The 20,387-nt window shown below is 43.8% G+C and overlaps 1 protein-coding gene across 2 annotated transcripts in view; it reads right to left on the bottom strand.

Moving 5' to 3' along the window:
- LOC123998344 (phosphatase and actin regulator 1-like) overlaps window positions 1-20,387 on the bottom strand; it is a 48,885-nt gene that overhangs the window by 6,980 nt on the left and 21,518 nt on the right. The window contains exons 1-6 of one of the 2 annotated variants that reach the window (XM_046303469.1): window positions 13,641-14,249; window positions 7,431-7,595; window positions 3,204-3,284; window positions 2,866-2,991; window positions 2,311-2,517; window positions 1,431-1,704 (exon numbers count right to left, since the gene is read on the bottom strand). In XM_046303469.1, coding sequence (XP_046159425.1) covers window positions 1,431-1,704; window positions 2,311-2,517; window positions 2,866-2,991; window positions 3,204-3,284; window positions 7,431-7,595; window positions 13,641-13,896 — 1,109 coding nt within the window. In that variant the 5' untranslated portion in view covers window positions 13,897-14,249. Of the gene's footprint in view, window positions 1-1,430; window positions 1,705-2,310; window positions 2,518-2,865; window positions 2,992-3,203; window positions 3,285-7,430; window positions 7,596-13,640; window positions 14,250-20,387 lie in introns of those variants that run through there. The other variant, XM_046303470.1, reaches the window with a different exon arrangement.

Genomic DNA, 20,387 nt, shown 5'->3' with positions numbered 1-20,387 from the left:
TGGGTCAATCACAAGGCGTTTTCCCCTCGTGTGATGAATCTGTAGACTGATCGAGATGGTGTGTGTTTCTGGTGGTGCTCTAAATTGGTCTAAACTGGTTAGACACCAGCCCATGATACACATACACCCAGAGAGGTAAAGCTCTGGGAACTAGTGCAGCTCTTTATCCAAAGCTGAAGTGAACAACAGCCAGAGGAGGTTTAGATGAAATGGTCTCTGTACTGAGATGTGTTTGACTGACCAGATGTTTCAAATGCTGCCTAGAGTATTGTGGTAATTGATTCCTAAATGACTAATTGATTGTGAGTGGATGGATGCCAATAGTAACCAATCACAGAAACCTTTTAACATTTACAATTTAGTTATTTAGCAGACACTTATCCAGAGCGACTTACAGGAGCAATTAGGGTGAAGTGCCTTGCTCAATGGCACATTGACAGGTTTTCACCTAGTCGGCATGGGGACTCGAACCGGCAACCTTTCGGTTACTGACCCATTCTATTACCTATGATAAGACTTCAGAGAGCTGACCTTTTGCCCATCTTTCACTGACATAGAGAAAGGCTCTTATTTCTACTCTGACACACAGGCACAAAGAGAGACCGAGAGCTCCAAGAAGACCTCCCAACAGCAAACTGTCCTCTAACACCAGACTCTTGTCTACTAACAGTGCTCCTCTCTCCCATTGACCGGGCATCAATCTTTATTCCCAATTTAACCCCACTAATTAGAATAAGTTTTGTCAAATGATTAACAAGCTACTTAAAGACTCGATGCCCAACTACCCACAAATCCATCACACCGCTGTAGAGTAGGCACAGGCCAGGGCCAAAGGGAGTGGAGTACAGGGCAGGCTAGATATGCACGGAGTGTACACAATATTGAGTTACATCCTCTTTTGCCTTCAATTAGTCGGGGCATGGCCTCTCCAAGGTGTCGAAAGCGTTCCACAGGGATGCTGGCCCATGTTGACTCCAATGTTTTCCATAGTTGTGTCAAGTTGGATGGATGTCGTTTGGGTGGTGGACCATTCTTGATACACACAACTGTTAAGTGTGAAAAAACACAGCCGTGTTGCAGTTCTTGACCTAAACCGGTGTGCCTGGCACCTACTATCATACCCCGTTCAAAGGCATTTAAATATTTGGTCTTGCCTATTCACCCTCTGAAGGGCACACACTCACAATCCATGCCTCAATTGTCTCAATATTTAAAGTCTTCTTTAACCTGTCTCCCCCCTTCATCTACACGGATTGAAGTGTATTTAACATCAATAAGAGGTCATAGCTTTCACCTGGTCAGTCTGTCATGGAAAGAGCAGGTGTTCCTAATGTTTTGTACACTCAGTGTATACCGTTATGAACCACTTCAACATTATTTTTCATGCATACACATGGTGGAAAGGACACACACTGCACTGAAGTCCTCACCTCTCGTATCGCTTCATGGTAAGGGCCAGGGTCTTGTTGAGTTCCTCGATGATGCGGCTGGGGGGGTGTAGGGGCACAGGAAGTGTCCCGTAGTGTAGGGAGTGGCCCCCAAGGGACCCCACATGGTGAGAGGGAGGGGGGCACTTCTGGAAGGTGAGGGCCGAGGGCTCCATGCTTACCCCCGCTCCCACAGGCACACAGATCATCAGCTTCTTAGGAGGTAGAGGAGGAGACAGCTTCATGGACATACAGGGCAGCTTCACTGGCATACCCTCTACAGAGGGAGGGAGGGAGGGAGAGACTTCACTAGTGTTTCACTATGGTGAAACAAAGAAATACAGAAATACACTTAAGAAAAAAAGAAGGAACAGCATGTCAGAAAACATGCAATTGAAGAATTCTTAGAATCAAATCCCTTCAGGGAAAATTGGAATACACTAAACAAACATGAAGAGCTACCTATCTAAAATGGAGATAAACCACTTCTCCAACATTTTTCAGCCATTTAACAAAGAACCAAAAACATATACGTGATTATTTACTAAATTTAGAATCTGTTATTAAAGACTACCACAACACACTGAATTCTCCAATTACATTGGATGAGCTACAGGACAAAATACAAACCCTCCAACCCCAAAAGGACTGGTGTTGATGGTATAATAAACAAAATGATAAAATATACAGACGACAAATTCTAATGAGCTATTCATAAACTCTTCAACATTATCTTCAGCTCTGGCATCTTCCCCAATATTTGGAGAGAGAGAAATAGATGCAGAGATCAGAGTCAGATATACCCACACAAGCAGCAAGCTGGTGGTCAGAACAAAAGAAAGCAAAGTAAAAGCAAATTACACAGAGGAGTACAGGGCTCTACCTGTGATGTGGTTGGGCAGTCTGTTGAAGGGTTTGGGTGGTAGCGCTGGGGGTTGTTTGGGTTGTTTTAGGATGTGATGAGATGACTCTGCCCCGCTGCCGTCGCCTGGATACACCATGACCTTCTTAGTGGGTGGAGCCTGGCTGGGATTCTGGGTGTGGTCTTGTGGAGACGTCCCCTCTCCAGACAACTGGAACTCTACTGTACCTGGGGACAGAATAAATCAATCAAGTGTCATGTTACAACAGGGTGAGAGGAGATCCACTAATGGGCGAGTTTGTTGGGACAGGGCCTGAGATGAGAGAATTGAACAATCAGATGTTATGGTCCTTCTGTAGCTCAGTTGGTAGAGCATGGCGCTTGTAACGCCAGGGTAGTGGGTTCGATTCCCAGGACCACCCATACGTAGAATGTATGCACACATGACTGTAAGACGCTTTGGATAAAAGCGTCTGCTAAATGGCATATTATTTATTATTATTATTTTTATATTACAAAAAGGTGAATGGGAATGAAACAATGGGTGAGTGTGTTGATAGAAGGCCTGAGATGCACCTATGGCTGACCCTGCTCCATCCATCAGCTCAGCTCCATCACAATGTGATAGATCAGACCCTCCTAACGCTGGAGACATCCCGTTCTCCATATTGACCTCCTCTCCTCTCGTAACTACCGTTCCGTCTGCAGATAGAGGGAAGGGGGGGGGGGAACAGAGAACATGTTCCCAGTACATATCTGACCTGGTTTCAATACAGGTGGATACTGTGATGCTGACTGAGTGACTTGATTTTGCCTAAAGGATGTTAGATTACACAACAACAACATTTTGCCATCAGTCTCTGCTCTCTAACCTCCCTCTGCTGTCTTCTCCTCTATACCCTCTGACCTCTAACCTTTGTCGTAGATGTCCTTCAGCACTCCTCTCTTGATCAGCTCCTCTCTGCTCTGCCGGGTTGACATCTTCCTCTCCAGGACTGATGGGGCAGGAGATGATATCGCAACATTAGGTGGCATTATACATGACATTACTATATTCACTGTGCTCATAACTGGCCTGCTGAGCAGGCACAGGCAACTGATCTGATAAATGATGTAACACTGGTCACTGCCTGTCTGAATCATAACCCAATTATGGCCATGGTGCAGTGATATCATAAGGTTTGTATGGGGTAAGATAATATATATCTGTGTGTGTGTGTGAGGATGTGTGTGTGTTGGTCACATTTCTGAACATGTGGTGTTCAGAAAAAAATCAGAATCTGCACCGACAGCTGGGGGAGCAGCATGAGATTAGAAAAACTGGGCAGCACCCCACTGGTGTGTGTATTTGTGGGCAGAAAGCAGCTAGAACGATGCAACCTAGGACATCCAAAATATATACACATATATTATATATATACACACATTTCATACTGTAGATTTAACCTGGACACATGGCTCAGGACTACCTTGCATAACAAACTTGATATTATATCATAAGGACAGTATAACATCATACACTGCTCAAAAAAATAAAGGGAACACTTAAACAACACAATGTAACTCCAAGTCAATCACACTTCTGTGAAATCAAACTGTCCACTTAGGAAGCAACACTGATTGACAATAAATGTCACATGCTGTTGTGCAAATGGAATAGACAACAGGTGGAAATTATAGGCAATTAGCAAGACACCCCCAATAAAAGAGTGGTTCTGCAGGTGGTGACCACAGACCACTTCTCAGTTCCTATGCTTCCTGGCTGATGTTTTGGTCACCTTTGAATCCTGGCGGTGCTTTCACTCTAGTGGTAGCATGAGACGGAGTCTACAACCCACACAAGTGGCTCAGGTAGTACAGCTCATCCAGGGTGGCACCTCAATGCGAGCTGTGGCAAGAAGGTTTGCTGTGTCTGTCAGCGTAGTGTCCAGAGCATGGAGACAGGCCAGTACATCAGGAGACGTGGAGGAGGCCGTAGGAGGGCAACAACCCAGCAGCAGGACTGCTACCTCCGCCTTTGTGCAAGGAGAAGCAGGAGGAGCACTGCCAGAGCCCTGCAAAATGATCTCCAGCAGGCCACAAATGTGCATGTGTCTGCTCAAACGGTCAGAAACAGACTCCATGAGGGTGGTTTGAGGGCCCGACGTCCACAGGTGGGGGTTGTGCTTACAGCCCAACACTGTGCAGGATGTTTGGCAGTTGCCAGAGAACACCAAGATTGGCAAATTCGCCACTGGCGCCCTGTGCGCTTCACAGATGAAAGCAAGTTCACACTGAGCACGTGACAGACGTGACAGTCTGGAGACGCTGTGGAGAACGTTCTGCTGTCTGCAACATCCTCCGGCATGACCGGTTTGGCGGTGGGTCAGTCAAGGTGTGGGGTGGCATTTCTTTGGGGGGCCGCACAGCCCTCCATGTGCTCGACAGAGGTAGCCTGACCGCCATTAGGTACCGAGATGAGATCCTTAGACCCCTTGTGAGACCATATGCTGGTGCGGTTGGCCCTGGGTTCCTCCTAATGCAAGACAATGCTAGACCTCATGTGGCTGGAGTGTGTCAGCAGTTCCTGCAAGAGGAAGGCATTGATGCTATGGACTGGCCTGCCCGTTCCCCAGACCTGAATCCAATTGAGGACATCTGGGACATCATGTCTCGCTCCATCCACCAACGCCATGTTGCACCACAGACTGTCCAGGAGTTGGCGGATGCTTTAGTCCAGGTCTGGGGGGAGATCCTTCAGGAGACCATCCGCCACCTCATCAGGAGCATGCCCAGGAGTTTGAGGGAGGTCATACAGGCACGTGGAGGCCACACACACTACTGAGCCTCATTTTGACTTGTTTTAAGGACATTACATCAAAGTTGGATCAGCCTGTAGTGTGGTTTTCCACTAATTTTGAGTGTGACTCCAAATCCAGACCTCCATGGGTTGATACATTTGATTTGCATTGATCATTTTTGTGTGATTTTGTTGACAGCACATTCAACTATGTAAAGAAACAAGTATTTAATAAGAATATTTCATTCATTCAGATCTAGAATGGGTTATTTTAGTGTTCCCTTTATTTTTTTGAGCAGTGTATATCTTACATAATTCCGGAACATTATTCAACTAAGAGACAGTTTTAACTTCAGTAACAGTAAATATAAGTTCAGACTGAATCTGCAGGGAATCTTATCTGGCAACACTTTCACAAGAGTTCTCTACATTTCTGATGAACAAGACTGATCCTGTATAAATGTTCTAAAGCACTATTTGATATTTTTAATTTCAGATCATGTATAAAAGGCCTAAGGGGACCTATGCTCTCAGAATCTACCAAGTCTTGCTGATGTCTAACGTGCACACACACATCCTGTGGTATCTTTGGCCTTAGCCGCTTGGCTCTGAGGCATCATGGCACCTAACTGCTGTTTACATAATATAGTCATCATACAGTACAGCACCTTGCTGCTGCTACCCCACAGTACAGCACCTAGCTGCCCAGCTCTGCTACCCCACAGTACCTACAGTACAGCACCTAGCTGCCCAGCTCTGCTACCCCACAGTACCTACAGTACAGCACCTAGCTGCCCAGCTCTGCTACCCCACAGTACCTACAGTACAGCACCAAGCAGCCCAGCCCCACAGTACCTACAGTACAGCACCTAGCTGCCCAGCCCCACAGTACCTACAGTACAGCACCAAGCTGCCCAGCCCCACAGTACCTACAGTACAGCACCTAGCTGCCCAGCCCCACAGTACCTACAGTACAGCACCTAGCTGCCCAGCCCCACAGTACCTACAGTACAGCAAAATGTTGTTTAAATGCTGTCTGCAACACACTAAGTTGGTGTAATATTAAGCAGACAGCATTTAAACAACATTTTGTTGATTTAAATCATTATAGTCTATAAATCGCACATATAGGCTGAAACATAAAAATGAAACGAGAAATGCCTTATTAGGCTCAGTCTACAGTGTCTTTGAATTCACTTTAAGAAACATGAGTTTGGCCAGAGTCTGTGGCTTCAGGTTCATGTGATGGTGCCTGGAGAGCAGGTCAGTAGTGGAGGATATCCTCTCCGCGCTTGCAGAGCCACTGGATGCTAAACACCCTTCGGGCCACTCTTGCCAGGCAGGGCAGAGTTGTTTTTAAAAGCTGTTCTATAGGTAGGCTTTAAGGTTTTTAGGCAAAATAAAACCCTGTCAAAATGGAAAGCTCCTTAAAAGAGGTAATATGCCAGGCCTGTTGTATGTAGATAATAGAACTAAAATTAGCTACACTTTTAAGAGATCTGATCTTTAGTTTAGAAATACTTTGCTACAATGTCACACTTAGCTAGCTACCCACCTCGTTCCTTTCTGTATGCATGTGCACCATCATGCTTTTGACATATGTGTATTTTCAGATTCCACAATGATTCTTTTGTTGTGGACACTAAATCACCGCACTCCCCCTCTTCCTGTGTTTTATCAGTTTCTTTCTGTAAATATGTATTGAACTCCAATACATATTAGTAGTTAAAGCAAGGGTCTATAGCAGCACACAAGTAGACTACAAATGCATGCTGGGCCGGGCATGCCCTGAGTTCGTGAAGTGAGTGCTATTTGAGCGGTACTGGAACAAAATTGGAGAGGCCGAGAAGGCCAATGCTCCAGCCTTTGAGAAACTCGCGCCGCGCTACAGTCAAATTGGGCACACTCCGCACCTCGCTCACATACTCTGGTACAGTCTTCAACAATCATATAGTACATAGCTACCCAGCAATGCCCTCTGCCTCATAGCACCTACAGCCATACATACATCAACATGTCATCATTACACTAAGGTTGTAGTTTTGCCTTGAAGACATAAGACTACAGCTATCGCGGGGTAGGAGGGAGTGCTTAGGTGGCAAACGGAGAGGTAGAATACAAGCGGTTAAGGCTAAGGAGTTAGATCTTAGGGTGTTAGACTAGGGTTAGGGGAGAGGTAGAAAGCAGGGCTTATGGTTCAGGGGTTAGATCTTAGGGTGTTAGACTAGGGTTAGGGAGAGGTAGAAAGTAGGGCTTATGGTTCAGGGGTTAGATCTTAGGGTGTTAGACTAGGGTTAGGGAGAGGTAGAAAGTAGGGCTTATGGTTCAGGGGTAAGGGTTGACGGTTAGATAGGGGTCTTACCAGCAGATGTCTGCTTGAACTGCTCGCTCTTCTTCTTCCTCCATTTCCAAGGTTTGAACAGACGCCCGAGGGTGGCAAACTTGCTCCGTCTGCGAATGGGAGGGGTGTGTGTGCCAGGGACAAGCGAATCAGATCGCATCGCTGCCAGTCGCTCCACCTCCTCAACTGAGAGGATAGAAAAGAGGAGAGATGAAGAAGAGAGGTTAGATGGAGAGGAGAGATAGAGAAGAGAAGAGATGAAGAAGAGAGGTTAGATGGAGGGGAGAGAAAACAGTCAATAACATAATCCATAAAACAGTAAAAGAATGAGATTCAAAGTATGTGGTCACATACACATATTTAGCAGATGTATGTGGTCACATACACATATTTAGCAGATGTATGTGGTCACATACACATATTTAGCAGATGTATGTGGTCACATACACATATTTAGCAGATGTATGTGGTCACATACACATATTTAGCAGATGTATGTGGTCACATACACATATTTAGCAGATGTATGTGGTCACATACACATATTTAGCAGATGTATGTGGTCACATACACATATTTAGCAGATGTATGTGGTCACATACACATATTTAGCAGATGTATGTGGTCACATACACATATTTAGCAGATGTATGTGGTCACATACACATATTTAGCAGATGTATGTGGTCACATACACATATTTAGCAGATGTATGTGGTCACATACACATATTTAGCAGATGTATGTGGTCACATACACATATTTAGCAGATGTATGTGGTCACATACACATATTTAGCAGATGTATGTGGTCACATACACATATTTAGCAGATGTATGTGGTCACATACACATATTTAGCAGATGTATGTGGTCACATACACATATTTAGCAGATGTATGTGGTCACATACACATATTTAGCAGATGTATGTGGTCACATACACATATTTAGCAGATGTATGTGGTCACATACACATATTTAGCAGATGTATGTGGTCACATACACATATTTAGCAGATGTATGTGGTCACATACACATATTTAGCAGATGTATGTGGTCACATACACATATTTAGCAGATGTATGTGGTCACATACACATATTTAGCAGATGTATGTGGTCACATACACATATTTAGCAGATGTATGTGGTCACATACACATATTTAGCAGATGTATGTATGTGGTCACATCACATATGTGGTCACATACACATATTTAGCAGATGTATGTGGTCACATACACATATTTAGCAGATGTATGTGGTCACATACACATATTTAGCAGATGTATGTGGTCACATACACATATTTAGCAGATGTATGTGGTCACATACACATATTTAGCAGATGTATGTGGTCACATACACATATTTAGCAGATGTATGTGGTCACATACACATATTTAGCAGATGTATGTGGTCACATACACCTATTTAGCAGATGTTACTGGTCACATACACCTATTTAGCAGATGTTACTGGTCACATACACCTATTTAGCAGATGTTACTGGTCACATACACATATTTAGCAGATGTTACTGGTCACATAAACATATTTAGCAGATGTTATTGCGGGTGTAGCGAAATGCTTGTGTAACTAGCTCCAACAGTGCAGTAATATCTAACAATTCACAACAATACACAAATCTAAAAGAATGGAATAAAGAAATATATAACTATCAAGACGATCAATGTCGGAGCGGCTTTGACTAAAATACAGCAGAATAGAATACAGACCGACAGGATGCTCTCAATTGTGCCTAAGATGAGTAAAGCAGTATGTAAACATGATTAAAGTGACTAGTTTTCCAATATTAAAGTGGCCAGTGATTCCACGTATATAGGGAAGCAGCCTCTAAGGTGCAAGGTGTAGTAACCGGGTGGTAGCTGGCTAGTGAAGGCTATTTAACAGGCTGATGGCCTTGAGATTGAAGAACAGCTTCTGTCTCGGTCCCAGCTTTGATGCACCTGTACTGACCTTTCCTTCTGGATGGTAACGGGATGAACAGGCAGTGGCTCAGGTGGTTGATGTCCATTGATCTTTTTGGCCTTCCTATGACATCAGGTGCTGTAAGTGTCCTGGAGGGCTGGCAGTGTGCCCCGGTGATGTGTTGTGCAAACCGTACCACCCTCTGGAGAGCCCTGCGGTTCCGGGCGGTGCAGTTCCCGTACCAGGCGGTGACACAGACCGACAGGATGCTCTCAATTGTGCATCTGTAAAAGTTTGAGGCTCTTAGGGGCCAAGCCAAATTTCTTCAGCCTCCTGAGGTTGAAGAGGCGTTGTTGCGCCTTATTCACCACACTGTGAGGGTGGACCATTTCAGATCGTCAGTGATGTGTACGCTGAGGAACTTAAAGCTGTCATCCTTCTCTACTGCGGTCCTGTCGATGTTACACAGCCCAGTTAGGGGCGTGCTCCCTCTGCTGTTTCCTGAAGCCCATGATCAGCTCCGTCATTTGTTTGACGTTGAGGGAGAGGTTATTTTCCTGGCACCACTCCACCAGGGAGTTGTTGTTGGTAATCAGGCCTACTACTGTTGTCATCTGCAAACTTGATGATTGAGTTGGAGGCGTGCGTGGCCACACAGTCATGGGTGAACAGGGAGTACAGGAGGGGGTTGAGCGCGCACCCTTGTGAGGCCCCCTGTGTTGCGGATGAGCGAAGTGGAGGTGTTTTTTCTACCTTCACCACCTGGGGGCGGCCTGTCAGGAAGTCCAGGACCCAGTTGCACAGGGTGGGGTTCAGACCCAGGGCCTTGAGCTTAATGATGAGCATGGAGGGTACTATGGTGTTGAAGGCAGAGCTATAGTCAAGGAGCAATTTATCTGAATCCTTCTAATTAATACATAAGGAAGAAACCATGGTAATATAAATCATTACACAAGGAAGGATGAAGATGGAAGGTTTACAGAGTAAAAAATAAAACAAAAAAACAACAAAAAAAAACTTTCTCCACATGATACACAGCCCAGTTTGGTCTCTCTCAAAAGTATTCACCCCCCTTGGCCTTTTTCCTATTTTGTTTCCTTACAACCTGGAATTAAAATAGATTTTGGGGGGATTTGAATAATTTGATTTACACAACATGCTTTGAAGATGCAAAATATGTTTTATTGTGAAACAAACAAGAAATAAGAGTTGGATGGGTTTCGCTGGTGTACAGCAATCTAAGTCGTACCACAGATTCTCAACTGGATTGAGGTCTGGGCTTTGACTAGACCATTCCAAAACATTTAAATGTTTCCCCTTAAACCACTCGAGTGTTGCTTTAGCAGTATGCTTAGGGTCATTGTCCTGCTGTAAGGTGAATTTCTGTCCTAGTCCAAAAATCTCTAGAAGAGAAACAAGCTTCCCTCAAGAATTTCCCTGTATTTAGCACCATCCATCATTCCTTCAATTCTGACCAGTTTCCCAGTTCCTGCCAATGAAAAACATCCCCACAGCATGATGCTGCCACCACCATGCTTCACTGTGAGGATGAGGTTCTCGGGGTGATGCAGGTGTTGGGTTTGAGCCAGACATTTTTTTTGATGGCCAAAGAGCTCAATTTTAGTCTCATCTGACCAGAGTACCTTCTTCCATATGTTTGGGGAGTTTCCCACATGCCCTTTAGCGAACCCCAAAAGTGCATGCTTATCTTTTTTAAAGAAATGGGTTTTTTTCTGGCCACTCTTCCGTAAAGCCCAGCTCTGTGGAGTGTTCGGCTTAAAGTGGTCCTACGGACAGATACTCCAATCTCCGCTGTGGAGCTTTGCAGCTCTTTCAGGGTTATCTTTGGTCTCTTTGTTGCCTCTCTGATTAATGCCCTCCTTCCCTGGTCCAGGAGTTTTGGTGGGTGGTCCTCTCTTGGCGGGTTTGTTGTGGTGCCTTGCAGCTTCATTAAATAGTACCCACAAAACACCAGTCTCAACGTCAACAGTGAATAGGCAACTCCGGGATGCTGGCCTTCTAGGCAGAGTTGCAAAGAAAAAGCCATGTCTCAGACTGGCCAATAAAAATAAAAGATTAAGGTGGGCAAAAGAACAGAGACACTGGACAGAGGAACTCTGCCTAGAAGGCCAGCATCTAGGAGTCCCCTCTTCACTGTTGACAGTGAGACTGGTATTTTGCGGGTAATATTTAATGAAGCATCCAGTTGAGGACTAGTGAGGTGTCTGTTTCTCAAACTAGACCCTAATGTACTTGTCCTCTTGTTCAGTTGTGCACTGGAGCCTCCCAGTCCTCTTTCTATTCTGGTTAAAGCCAGTTTGTGCTGTTCTGTGAAGGGAGTAGTAGATAGTGTTGTATGAGATCTTCAGTTTCTTGGAATTTCTTGCATGGAATAGCCTTCATTTCTCAGAACAAGAATAGATTGACGAGTTTCAGATGAAAGATCTTAGATTCTGGCCATTTTTAGCCTGTAATCTAAATCCCAAATGCTGATTGTCCAGATAGTCAACTAGTCTAAAGAAGGCCAGTTGTATTGCTTCTTTAATCAGAACAAGTTTCAGCTGTGCTAATATAATTGCAAAAGGGTTTTATAATGATCAATTATCCTTTTAAAATGATAAGCTTGGATTAGCTAACACAATGTGCCATTGGAACACAGTAGTGATGGTAATGGCCTCTGTACGCCTATGTAGATATTCCATTAAAATCAGCCGTTTCCAGCTACAATAGTAATTTACAACATGAACAATGTCTACACTGTATTTCTGATCAATTTGATGTTAATTTAATGGACACACAAAATGTGATTTTCTTTAAAAAAACAATGACATTTCTAAGTGACCCCAATCTTTTGAAGGGTAGTGTATCTCTCTCTCTCTCCCTGAGCTATGATATGCTCTGCACTGTAAGAGATGTCAGACTGTTCTAAAGTAATTACACTGCTCTCCTTACTCCATTTTCTCATCATTTTTCCATCTCCAAACTCCCCCTTCCTTCCCATAACACCAGTCTTCCTACCAGGCTGGACTGCTTGGAAAAAAAGGCATGGTGCCTGGATCACAGGGACAGGGGGAAAATATTTGAATTCAAATAAAAAATACTAACTCAAACTCATGCGTTTGTACACATGCACACACCCTTTAGTCTGCACAAAGAGCAAGTGTGTGTGTGGGGGCACAGGGGTTGGCAGGGGGAGCTATTTATAACTTGTCAGAAATGTCCAGATCAACTAACCCATGTCAGCTAATGTTTTTAGCTAGGTTTTTAGCCCATAAATTGTTGTAATGTTTGAGTCACTCAAATATCACATGAATACACGTTGGCGAAATGTGTAGAATTACAAGAAAATGTGTTTTAAAACTACATTCATTTTCTCTGCACCTCATGACAATGTGTGTAAAATAAGCTTTAAAACCTACAACAACAAAACAACTATCCGCCTAGAAGAGGTGTGTGAACAGTTTGTGTCATGAACAGTGCTTGTGCCCTTAGAAATAGACATGGTGTGGACGTGCAGTAGGGGCGCAGGACGTTCCCCAACGCTGGAAGGGGGGCCTGGGTGAAGTTTGGGAACCCCTTATGTCATTGCACCCTGACCTCACATTCCACCTCATCAGGAGGGAACAAAAAAACAAACAAATCCAACATTGTTGCATAATAAAATAGTAGTAACAGCCTATGTGCAAAGGAGAGGAGACAGACCTATCAACTGAATTAACTATGGAATGCATTTAAATTATTATGCTTTTCATATGCACTTGTGATAGTAAATAGAAGGGTACAACTCAGGCTTGAAGCCTACTGGAGCCAGGGGCTGTTTGAACAACTCCATCACAACCACATTCAAAACACAGCATAAGAATAAAAATACTATTCCAATGCTATTCTGCCTGGATAGATATTCAATAGCCTAATGCTTACAAAACACCATATACTAGTACACCCACAGAAATATTCTGACTCAGAGTAGTATTATTATGATTTGAAAAGTCCTCAGCAGCCTGTCCACAGAGAAAAACAGTCCGCCGCGGGACAGGCAAAGGCAAGCAAGCCAAGCGAGCAAGGCAAGGGAGCCGTCGCATCTCCTACTGGTTGAATCAACGTTGTTTCATTTGAGGAGCAGCGCAAACATGAAGTGGGAGATGATCAAAAACATCTCCTACTGGTTGAATCAACGTTGTTTCATGTCATTACAATTCAAGTAAGTGGAAACAACGTGAAACAGACTTTGAATTGATGCCTGTGCCCAGTGGGCTCTTCCTGCTGCTGTGAAAACCTCAACCCTCCTCTCCACTCACCTTCATGTGGGTCTGCGCCGCGGCAGTTACTGCATATGTGCTTGATCTCCTTCCCGATCTGGCAGTGGATCATGAAAGGTATATTGTTGTTGTTTGCCACGGGTTGCTGCTGCTGTTGCTTACCGCTACCGCTGCGATTCTTGGACGTCTTCCGAAGCAGGTAAAACGCTCTCCTCATCGGCGGCTTCTCCTCGATAACGGCTGGGAATGAGGAGGGAGCTTCGTTCAGAGAACCAGACGCGTACCAGGAGCTCATAACGGCGTATGCAGGAACCGATATGGTTAGGCAAAGCAGGGCTATGGCTGTGTGGGGTGGATCCGCTGATCCTGATTCGCTCTCAGATATGCAGTCGGGGGGGCTTTAAAACGGTCTTTACGCTCTAGTCAAACTGTCTGCTCCAATACTGATGACCTCCGCAGACCTAAAATAACTGCCCGCCAAACCCTGGCTTTGTGCACGGGGGCCAACGACTCAGAGTTAGGGCTACGTAAATTCGTCTGTCTTTGTATTATATGGATCTGTTCATGTCCAGTTATTCGGAGGTTCTTCTCCATTTATTTAGGGGTCCAATCCCTGTTTATATATCCTTGTTCGTCATCACATTTGAATCTGCCTCTCAACTACATGGGCAGGGTTTACAGTCTCCTTAAATGCTGGTTTCCAGTAGTTACCACAGACACAAAGTCTATATCGTAAAGATTAATGAAAGCAAACATTTGTTTTTTTGGCCTTAATTTAAGGTTAGGGTTATGCATAAGGTTAGCAGTGTGTTAATGAATGTTTTAGGTTATGGTTATGTTTAGGTTTAAAATCACATTTTAAGAAGATAAATGGGCGGGGTTTATGACTTTGTGGTTGTGGTAAATATTGACGACCCAAAATAATATCCACCCACGACTGAGAACTGACCTTGTTATTCTGTAGCTACAGCCAGCCTACACAATATTCAATATGAATATCATATCACCACAACCACCAAAAGCCCTGATATGAAATGAAATCTTAACAACAGTGGAGGCATACCTATAAGGTCATAAACATATAGCCTATAGGCCCCTCAAACTCAACTCTGGACCTCCAATCCAGTTCCACTGCATTTTCCCATTGTTCCTCCCTAATCAGGGACTGGTTTAGGTGGATGCAGTTAATGATCAATTACAACAGAAGACCAGCAGGCTCTGGGCCTCGTAGGGTAAGAGTTGAATCAAATCAAATACCCTTGCTATAAGCCTAACACTCAATGCACAGACCCATATTCACTATAGTGGCCTTAAATGACAAATGGCAGATTTGAACACAACACACACACACACTAAATTGCTTTAATAGCCCACTAGGGAGCAAGAAATACTATACTGTCAAGCTAATCAGGCTAAATTGTGAAAGACTCCAGCCACCCTAGCCATAGAATGTTCTCTCTGCTATCGCACAGCAAGCGGTACTAGAGCGCGAAGTCTAGGTCCAAGACGCTTCTAAACAGCTTCTACCCCCGAGCCATAAGACTCCTGAACATCTAATCAAATGACTACCCAGGCTATTTGCATTGCACCCCCTGCCCCACGCATAGTCACTTTAATAACTCTGCATGTACATATTACCTCAATTACCTTGACTAACCGGTGCCCCCGCACATTGACTCTGTACCGGTACACCCTGTATATAGCCTTGCTATTGTTGTTATACTGCTGCTCTTTAAGTATTTGTTACTTTTATTTGTTACTTTTTTGGGGGTATTTTCTTAACTTATTTGGGACTGGGGGGCAGTATTGAGTAGCTTAGATGAATAAGGTGCCCAGAGTAAACTGCCTGCTACTCAGGCCCAGAAGCTACAATATGCATATAATTAGTAGGTTTGGATAGAAAACACTCTGAAGTTTCTAAACTGTTTCAATGATGTCTGTGAGTATGACAGAACTCATATGGCAGGCAAAAACCTGAGAAACAATCCAACCAGGAAGTGGGAAATCTGAGGTTTGTAGTTTATCCAGTGTCTATGGGGTCATATTGCACTTCCTAAGGCTTCCACTAGATGTCAACAGTCTTTAGAACCTTGTTTCAGGCTTCTACTATGACGGGGGAGGGAATAAGAGCTGTTTGAACCAGGGGTCTGGCAGAATGCCATGAGCTAAGTCACGCGCGCGGCCGTGAGAGCGAGCTTTGTTCCCTTTCATTTCTAAAGACAAAGGAATTGTCCGGTTGGAATATTATTGAAGATTTCTGATGTAACCATCCTAAAGATTGATTATATGCATCGTTTGACATGTTTCTATGAACTGTATTGGAACTGTTTTAACTTTTCGTCTGGACTAAGTGCCTGCGCCTTGTGAATTTGGATTTGTGAACTAAACGTGCAAACAAAAAGGAGGTATTTGTTCATAAATGATGGACTTTATCGAACAAAACAAACATTAATTGTGGAACTGGGGTCCTGGGAGTGCATTCCGATGAAGATCAAAGGTAAGTGAATATTTATAATGCTATTTCTGAGTTTTGTGACACCTCTCCTTGGTTGAAAAATGGCTGTATGTTTTTCTGTGGCTAGGCGCTGACCTAACATAATTGAATTTGGCGCCCTGCAATTTCACCAGTTGTTGGCGTGGTGGGACACCCACATATCCCAGAGAAGTTAAAACTGCATTGTTGGTTAAGGGCTTGTAAGTAAGCATTTCACTGTAAGGTCTACATCTGTTGTATTCGGCGCATGTGACAAATACAATTTGATTTGATGCGTGCATGTGTGTGCGCTCTAGTGTGTGTGTGCGTGTGCGCACATGCCTGGGTGTATGTGTAGGTTTAGAAGGCTATCCATTCAGTCACAGTACTGATTTGGCTCAGTGTGCTACAAGCTGGTGTTTCATCTGGATAAGAAACACACTTTAATGACTTACTAGAATATAGAAAATAAAAGAGAGAAAGACTGAGAGAATGTGTTATGTTTACTGTTAATTTTTTATTGTTTATTTCACTGTTGTTTATTATCTATTTCACTTGCTTTGGCAATGTAAACATTGGTTTCTCATGCCAATAAAGCCCTTTGAATTGGGAAACAGATGTGTACATTGCCAAAGCAAGTGAAATAGATAATAAACAACAGTGAAATAAACATAAAGAATTACACTCACAAATGTTTCAAAGGAATAAACACATTTCAAATATCATGTTATGTTTCAAATGTCAGATTATGCTATCTCTCGCTCTCTCTTTCCCTCTTTCTCTCCTCTTTTTTAAAGGAAATCTCAATCCCCTCCTCCAGGCCTGATGCCTTCACAGCATGCAACACTGTTATCCCTGCTGGACGCTTACAGTAGAACAGAGATTATCACTGCTCAGTGTGTGAGAGTGAGTGAGTAGGGGAAAAAAACAAATTCTGCAGAAATATCATATGACTCATCCTTCAATCACTCTCTATATTCCTTTCTTATAGAGAAGATGGAGAGAGAAGAGGAGAGGAAGAGGATGGTGCAACATGGATGATATAGTGAAGGCCATTCGCAGGTAATAATTTCAACGTATAAGTCCAATACATATCACCATACAGGAAAATATTATTCAATCTGACACACCATAGCATCTTGTGACGCTGTAGCCCTGGTTGATGCTGGACCAGGGATAGGAAACTCCAGTTATCAGGTGTCTGATTGGTGTCACACTTTTCCCCCAAGCCCCAGCTAACACACCTGACTCAATAATCAACAAGTCATGATCTTCAGTTTAGAATTCAATTTGTTTAATCAGCTGTGTTTGCTAGAGATTGGGAAAGGAGTTTCCCATCCTTGTGCTAGAAGTTTATTTACCATGAGAGCGATAGGTGGACCAGGATTAGTTTATTTATGTAGCGCAACTGCCCCCTGCTGACAGATAGATATCACTTATTGGAGCAGTAGTTTCCTGTTATCAACAGCAGGTAGCGATAGCTAATATGAGCTGGAAGTTACAATCACAGTAGTGGCTCATTCTGCAGTACAAAGGTAGCAAGACATTGACAATGCAGCCTCTCTAACACACATGACTATGCAAATGAGCACATACACATATACTTAATCAATCTCTCATTTCAATTTAAGGGGCTTTATTGGCATGGGAAACATGTTTAAATAAACAATAAAAAATGAACAGTAAACATTATACTCACAACAGTTCCAAAATAATAAAGACATTCCAAATCTCTCTCTCTCTCTCTCTCTCTCTCTCTCTCTCTCTCTCTCTCTCTCTCTCTCTCTCTCTCTCTCTCTCCACTCTCTCTCTCTCTCTCTCTCTCTCTCTCTCTCTTTCTCTCTCTCTCTCTCTCTCTCTCTCTCTCTCTCTCTCTCTCTCTCTCTCTCTCTCTCTCTCTCCATACTCTCTCTCCCCCCTCTCTTTCTCTCCATACCTCTCTCTCTCTTTCTTTCTCTCCATACTCTCTGTCTCTGTCTCTCTTCCTCTTTCCCTCTCCAACCCAGTTATGTAGCTGAGTGTAGCAGTCCTCCCTGATTGACTGTAAGTCAATCAGGGAGGAGAGAGGAGGGTAATCATAGCTGACTCTGTAATCATTCATGTAAAATGTCAAGATGGGATAGTTAAATAGGGGACCTTAGGAGATCCAACCATGTGCTGCAGGTGTATGAATGTGTGTGTGTAATCAAATCAAATCAAATCACATTTTATTTGTCACATACACATGGTTAGCAGATGTTAATGCGAGTGTAGCGAAATGCTTGTGCTTCTAGTTCCGACAACGCAGTCCTGTGTAGCTCAGTTGGTAGAGCATGGCGCTTGTAACGCCAGGGTAGTGGGTTCAATCCCCGGGACCACCCATACGTAGAATGTATGCACACATGACTGTAAGTCGCTTTGGATAAAAGCGTCTGCTAAATGGCATATATTATTATTATTATTATTATTATTAATAATCAACAAGTAATCTAACTAACAATTCCAAAACTACTGTCTTATACACAGTGTAAGGGCATAAAGAATATGTACATAAAGATATATGAATGAGTGATGGTACAGAGCAGCATAGGTAAGATACAGTAGATGGTATCGAGTACAGTATATACATATGAGATGAGTATGTAAACAAAGTGGCATAGTTAAAGTGGCTAGTGATACATGTATTACGTAAGGATGCAGTAGATGATATAGAATACAGTATATACGTATGCATATGAGATGAATAATGTAGGGTATGTAACATTATAGTAGGTAGCATTGTAGAACTTCCGGCGCCGACAGAGATGGCCGCCTCGCTTCGCGTTCCGAGGAAACTATGCAGTTTTTTTTTTTACGTGTTATTTCTTACATTAGTACCCCAGGTCATCTTAGGTTTCATTACATACAGTCGAGAAGAACTACTGAATATAAGATCAGCGTCAACTCACCATCAGTACGACCAAGAATATGATTTTCGCGACGCGGATCCTGTGTTCTGCCTTTCAACCAGGAAAACGGATTGGATCCCATGCGGCGACCCAAAAAAATGACTCCGTAAAAGAGGGAAACGAGGCGGTCTTCTGGTCAGACTCCGGAGACGGGCACATCGTGCACCACCCTAGCATTCTTCTCGCCAATGACCAGTCTCTTGACAACAAGGTTGATGAAATCCGAGCAAGGGTAGCATTCCAGAGGGACATCAGAGACTGTAACGTTCTTTGCTTCACGGAAACATGGCTCACTGGAGACTCTATCGGAGGCGGTGCAGCCAGCGGGTTTCTCCACGCATCGCGCCGACAGAAACAAACATCTTTCTGGTAAGAAGAGGGACGGGGGCGTATGCCTTATGGCTAACGAGACATGGTGTGATGAAAGAAATATACAGGAACTCAAATCCTTCTGTTCACCTGATTTAGAATTCCTCACAATCAAATGTCGACCGCATTATCTACCAAGAGAATTCTCTTCGATTATAATAACAGCCGTATATATTCCCCCCCAAGCAGGTACATCGATGGCTCTGAACAAACTTTATTTGACTCTTTGCAAACTGGAATCCATTTATCCGGAGGCTGCATTCATTGTAGCTGGGGATTTTAACAAGGCTAATCTGAAAACAAGACTCCCTCAATTTTATCAGCATATCGATTGCGCAACCAGGGGTGGAAAAACATTGGATCATTGTTACTCTAACTTCCGCGACGCATATAAGGCCCTGCCCCGCCCTCTTTCGGAAAAGCTGACCACGACTCCATTTTGTTGATCCCTGCCTACAGACAGAAACTAAAAGAAGAAGCTCCCACGCTGAGGTCTGTCCAACGCTGGTCCAACCAAGCTGACTCCACACTCCAAGACTGCTTCCATCACGTGGACTGGGATATGTTTCATATTGCGTCAGATAACAACATTGACGAATACGCTGATTCGGTGTGCGAGTTCATTAGAACGTGCGTTGAAGATGTTGTTCCCATAGCAACGATTAAAACATTCCCTAACCAGAAACCGTGGATTGATGGCAGCATTCACATGAAACTGAAAGCGCGAACCACTGCTTTTAATCAGGGCAAGGTGGCTGGTAACATGACCGAATACAAACAGTGCAGCTATTCCCTCCGCAAGGCTATCAAACAAGCTAAGCGTCAGTATAAAGACAAAGTAGAATGTGTGTCCAAATACAATTGGCCTAGCGTCGTCCGGGTTAGGGAGGGTTTGGCCGGTAGGGACATCCTTGTCTCATCGTGCACCAGCGACTCCTGTGGTGGGCCGGGCGCAATGCACGCTAACCAAGGTTGCCAGGTGCACAGTGTTTCCTCCGACACATTGGTGAGGCTTGG

Source organism: Oncorhynchus gorbuscha, linkage group LG15 (genome assembly GCF_021184085.1).
Source record: "Oncorhynchus gorbuscha isolate QuinsamMale2020 ecotype Even-year linkage group LG15, OgorEven_v1.0, whole genome shotgun sequence".
NCBI classification, from domain to species: Eukaryota; Metazoa; Chordata; class Actinopteri; order Salmoniformes; family Salmonidae; genus Oncorhynchus; species Oncorhynchus gorbuscha.
The sequence above is the reverse complement of the archived record's forward strand: the minus strand, read 5'-3'. Positions and strand labels throughout refer to the sequence as shown.